The sequence below is a fragment of the Haemaphysalis longicornis genome, unplaced genomic scaffold, assembly GCF_048455015.1.
Source record: "Haemaphysalis longicornis isolate Haplotype H1 unplaced genomic scaffold, Haemaphysalis longicornis Haplotype H1 scaffold_3, whole genome shotgun sequence".
Lineage (NCBI taxonomy): Eukaryota > Metazoa > Arthropoda > Arachnida > Ixodida > Ixodidae > Haemaphysalis > Haemaphysalis longicornis.
Window position 1 is genome coordinate 33,595,079 of NW_027526335.1, and position 5,753 is coordinate 33,600,831.

At 48.9% G+C, this 5,753-nt stretch overlaps 1 protein-coding gene across 1 annotated transcript in view; it reads left to right on the plus strand.

Annotated features, from left to right (window-relative positions):
* Nucleotides 1-220: 220 nt before the first annotated feature.
* The window catches only part of LOC144173210 (uncharacterized), a 10,331-nt gene continuing 4,798 nt past the window's right edge, over nt 221-5,753 (plus strand). Inside the window, exons 1-3 of the mRNA XM_077701715.1 lie at nt 221-428; nt 3,656-3,831; nt 4,823-4,942. Coding sequence (XP_077557841.1) covers nt 310-428; nt 3,656-3,831; nt 4,823-4,942 — 415 coding nt within the window. The 5' untranslated portion in view covers nt 221-309. The remainder of the gene's footprint in view (nt 429-3,655; nt 3,832-4,822; nt 4,943-5,753) is intronic.

The following is a 5,753-nucleotide window of genomic DNA, read 5'->3' on the forward strand; positions in this document are numbered from 1 at the left end:
CGGAGTGCGGGCGCACCGAAAGGGCGAACTACCCTCCCCTCACAATTTCGCGACACTCTCCTCCCTTTTTTTTACTATTCGGTCTTGCCATCGTTCACTCGGTTGACGACGACGTGGCTCAGCCCAGAGACCACCGCCAAAAGGCTGCGCCTTAATAAAAACAAAATCAAGGAGGCAAAGTAAAAAAAAATACGAATAAACGCGAAAGTTACCGGGAGAATTAACTTTCTTTTTACATACAGTCTTTCTGGTACCGCCAATTAACTGCTGTTGCAGGGCCTCATCTACAGCATAGGTGGCCATAATGGGATGTGCTTAAAGTCCTGTGAGCGTTACGACCAGAAGAGGAACCAGTGGGATCCCGTGGCGCCCATGAACGACGTGCGGAGCAGCGGCTGCGCTGCCGCCGCCGCTGGACGCATTTACGTGTAAGCGTCTCCAAGACGTGACTCGAGCGCGCGCCCGCCACAACACCCGATGCCTTGAAAACGTAAAAAGGCACACTTAGCGAGCACGACATCGCCTCTGCGTGCATGTTGGAGGCGAAAGTAGTCGACGGAGCGTCGGACTGTGCCTATCTATAACTGCACGGTTCCAGCTTCGCTTTGCCGTCCGCAGCACAACCCCACTCCCTTCCTCCTCCGCCCTTAACCGCAGCTTGCGCGTCCGTCGTCCCGCCACGTCGTTATGTCAGCCTACGCGTAGCATCGGCAGCATCCCTGCCCACGATCCTCCTGCTCCTCCCACGCCGCTTCGTTACCCTCCTGATCCGAATAGCTTCCGTGGGTGCACTACCGGTCCCTGTGGTGCCCAGGATGCGGGTTTCCAAACGCTTTGCTGCACAGAGCACCCACGTGACATGTGCGATGTCCCTGCGTCCGCTATTCCTTTGAACGCCTGCTAAAAGGGTCCCACCGTTCGGGTTCTGTGGCCTCGAAATAGAGCACTGAGTACTGGCGCTGACTGCCTGGGCTCGAGACTGAGCAGGTCTATCTCTGTTTTTTTTCTCATTGCTTAAGTGTTTTTCTAAACTGAATGATTTTTTTTTCTAAACTGAAATCTACGTGTTGTTTTTGTTAACAATAGTGATTTGGTATGTTTTAGGTCGCTTTAGGTTTGGGTGGCGGCCAATGACGATGTTTAATTACCGTTCTGTATATCGCGAACAGTCATGTCACATGGGTGCTTTGTGCAGCGAAGCAATTGGAAATACGCGTCCATGATGATGATGATGGTTTGAGTTTAATGGTGCAAGGCCGACTAGGGCAAAGAGCGCCAAATACAAAGTTATTTGATGAGTACAGATGTGCAATTAAATACTAAATTGTCTCACTAAAAAAAAGTGAAGCGAATGCATGAAGATGGCTGGTGTATTTATAGGGCCAGGATGATTATGCATGAAATGAAAGAAGCTGTAAAAACTTGACGTCTGATAAAAAGTGAAAAACACGCTTGTTAGAAAACATTGGGTTGTCGGCCAAGAAGTGTGATGGGTGTAGCGGGATGTGTTCTCTGTACAGTTCAGGAAATTGTTTGCGTCGTGTGGTGTCGAGCGCCTTGCATTGAATGAGTATGTGAACTGCGGATAGGGCCTCTCCGCACCTGCTGCACTGGGATCTAGAAGATCCCGTGAGCAGATACGAGTGTGTTGCATGGGTGTGCCCTTTCCGTAGCCTAGCCAAGGCGATATCCGTGTGTCTGTTGTGTGAGTCAGCTGTGTACCGTCCCCATTGTGGCTTTATTACATGTAGTTTGTTGTGTGTCTGTTCACTCCAGTCAGTGTAATTGCCATGTTCTACGCAAGTGTTGTCTTATGTGTGGCTTGAGGTCTGTATAGGGTACCGTTGTAATGTCTACAGTGTTCCTGAGTGCAGCAGCAGCAGCCCTCTCGTCTGCCAACTCGTTCCCAGCGATCCCAGCATACCCTGGGACCCAGCAGAGGAGCAGCTCATGCTTTTGTGCATAGACAGACGTAATGGTGTTGAACACAAGATTAACTATGTGGTTTTTGGGGGGGCTTGTGAGGTGATAGTGAACGAACAACACTCAAGGAATCTGTATATATGATGGTATTGGGCATTTGATTTTCAAGAATGTGTTGTAAAATGAGTACAATTCCATATGCTTCTGCTGAAAAAATGGTTGTGTGTACGCTCATGGTTCTGGCTGCATTGAAATTCGGACCATGAGCATCGCAGGACACCATAGTGGAGGTTGTAGAAGCGTCACGGTAAAATTCTACGCGTGGGTATCTAAACTGCAGAGACAGAAAGTGCTGCAGTATTACAGCTCGTGGTACCCGATTTTTGTCCAATTTCATAAAAGACAGGTCGCAGGACACAGAGCGAACTTTCCAAGGCGGTAAAATGTCTGAAAAGGATGATCTGTACACATCTAAAGACGAAGCGCTGAGATCCGAGGCTCGCTCTCTCACTCTAAGTGAGAAGGGCAGTGGAATGGATGGGCGATTTACAAACAGGAGAGATGTGGATGTATCATTGAAGACAGGATAAAAAGGATGGGTATTCATTGATGAAATTTTAAAAGCATGAAGCAAGTCCAGGTACGTCCGTTGGTTCTCAAGGCACCACTTGTTAGACTCAACATAGACTTTGGACCCGGCTAGTGCGAAAATTACCCGATGCAAGACGAAGCCCCAAGTGTAGCACTGGGTCAAGAGGAAATATGCGTCGAGGTTCCTCCTTTGTACGGATACAGTAGTTAGTGACAGCATACCGGTCTGCGACCTTGCCCGCCGCCCTCTTGCACTGAAAACAATTGTCTCGCTGCGTGCAGAATTGTACCGCGCTGACAATTTCACGTGAACAAAGCGTTAGCCTCCACATGCTCCGCTAACTTTTTCTTGAAAACGATAAACAAGGTTGCCGTTATTTCAGTATTCACGTAAATTCGAGGTCTGATCCATCCGGCAGTCACTTGAAGTTATGATGCCCGCTTCGAAAACTTTGGCAGCTAGAACGGATGTCAGTGTATTCAAGTCAGAAATCCCACCACATTAACACGCGCCCACAAATGGCCGCGGGAACGAAGGTAACCGAAAGCTTTCTTTTGGTGACGAGCTTTCGAAACTTTGAGGTGCTACACACTGACTTCCTTGATTGGTTCGCTTGGGTCGTCTATCGACTTGGCCCAGCGTTTGTACAACTTCTGGAAGCTATCTTGAGAACACTTAAATGGATTCCCCGCAGATCCTGTGATGGTTTCACTTCCACTTCATCAGTCTCTGAGAATCGCTTTTCTCGGTTTTTTGTAGTTAAAAGTGCGAAAACAAGCGGCTTGGAGCGAGATCTGGGGAATGTGTAAAGTTGTAGTTCAACTGAAGACGAAGTCCCCACCCTTGGAGGAGAAAAGCACAAACGCCGGTGTGTACGAGATTTCGGCGCACGTTAAAGATCCCCAGGTGGTCAAAATCAATCCGGAGCCCTCCACTAAGGCGCGCCTCATCGCCCGCGTTGCGTCGGCGCGTTAGACCCTACAATCAATCAAATCAAGGCCCCACCCTAAGTAGCAGTACAGTGTATCATATTTTAATCTTTTTTTACATAGCAGCAATTACGTTTGAGTGGTCACCTAGACGCAGCTTGTAGTCAGTCATCATTGAGCGGTGCGGAATGATTCATCCCGCCCTCCGCAGTGTGGGCGGTTTTTCGGGCCACGAGGTGCTGAGCAGCGTGGAGTGCTATGATCCTACGACCAACAGTTGGAGCTACGTGAGAGGCCTCCCAGGCGAACGATGCAGCGCCCGAGCCGTCGTCAACAACGATGTGTTATACATCATCGGTGGATCAAGCGGCTCCGCACTCAACACAGGTGCGGCAATGAGCGGCGTGCAGACACCTAGTAAAAGCTAGTTCAGGGCTTGGAAGCCACTGCGGGGGAGAAAGCGCGACTTAGCGGGATTCCGGTGAGGACCCAGGTCGGCCACCAAGTTCGCTTTTTAGGGGCGAAGCATCTTAAGGCCGAGGCTAGAGACAGAGAGAGAGAGAGAGAGAGAGAGAGAGAGAGAGAGAGAGAGAGAGAGAGAGAGAGAGAGAGAGAGATCCTGGACAGCCGTGCTCTGCATACGGGAGGAGCATTGGATTGAATTGGATGGAATGGGATTTGGATTTGGATTTAAATGGATTGGATTGGAATAAATTGAATTGTATTGGATTGGATTGTAAATCGTTTTAGCAGCAGTAAGCACTCTCACGGGTGATGCACGGTAAGAACGATCCCAAGTGCTTCACCCACTCGTCATGATTCACTTCGTGGAGATGCGTGAATTTTTCTCCAAGAGCTGTACTTATCAGAAATTGTGTCGTGCTCATTTTCCGTCTCCGAGTCTGTGTTGGATGCTCGCGGTGGCGCAGAGATTGATCGGTATCTGAGAACACGCAGTCAGGGGAATTCAAAGTTGAAATCAAAATTTTCAGGGAAGGTCTACAAATTAACTTAAAATAGTCAGGTTCTGTCGCTTGCGCCGAAATGTTCGCATACAGGCGTCTTTGTTTTCGCCCCCCACCCACCATCCACTCGCAAAAACAGCCGCAGCGGTGGGAAAACGAATCCCCGCCGACGACGCGCAGGTGTGGAGTGGAGAGGATACACATTAGGTATCTGAAGCTGTATCGACGCCACGAGGTTTTCGGATCTACGCGCTCGGTCTACGCACGCATTGATTTCTCGGAAAATAGTTAACCGCTCCGCTTAATAACGGAGTCAATTAAAACGCATTTACGTTTTCAAAACCCACTTTCAAATAAGCGCTAGAAGGAAGCCGCTATCCTAAGCAGTTTCCAATCGTTTGCCTTTGCTTCAGCATGCCAACTGGACGTGTCTAACGGGCGCTGGTCGGAGCTGCCGAACATGGCATTTCCGAGGGACTTCGCCGCCACCGCAGTTCTCGATGGGTGCATATACGCCATCGGTGGACGCAGTGGTACGTGAAAGCTCATGCGTGCGTACCCATTTCAGGTAGATGATGCGGAATATTAATTTCTGGTTTGTATACATCCATATGGTAAGGAGGCTCACTTAGAGGTTTCAACTTAAATTGAGGACGACTCAGCGAGCAATGGAACGGAAGATCATAGGTGTAACATTATGGGACAAGAAGAGAGCGAAGTGGGTCAGGGAACAAACGCGTGTTAAAGACATATTAGTAGAAATTAAGAAGAAGAAATGGACGTGGGCAGGGCACGTAATGCGAAGGCAAGATAACCGCTGGTCATTAAGTGCAAAAGAGTGGATCCCTAGAGAATTGCGTGGAAGGGGGCGGCAGAAAGTTAAGTGGGCAGATGAGATCAAGAAGTTTGCAGAGATAACTTGGCCGCAGTTAGCACAGGACCGGGATAATTGGAGATTAGTAGGAGGGGCCTTTGCCCTGCAGTGAGCGTAGATCGGCTGGTGATTATGATGATGATGTATACATCCGTAATGGTGTATGCTTGGCTCAACTGTTTCAGCATAAACGCCGGCAGTAAACGTTCAGTTATAAATAAGCGCTCCCGTTCGTGCGCTTCGAGCAATTGCCTCGTCCATACGCAGATTTAGCAATTGCAGGCATAGGCCGGGTTCAGACTGTCGCCGTAACTGTCGTAATAACTTTAAACAATAACATCATTTAACGTCTCAGCCAACAGAAGTGCGTGACACGCATTTTTTTACGTTCATAGATCACATATGGATTTTGCGTCGGCAGTCCGAACACAGCCTTATTTTCGCCTGTAAACAGCTCGGTTTTATATGTG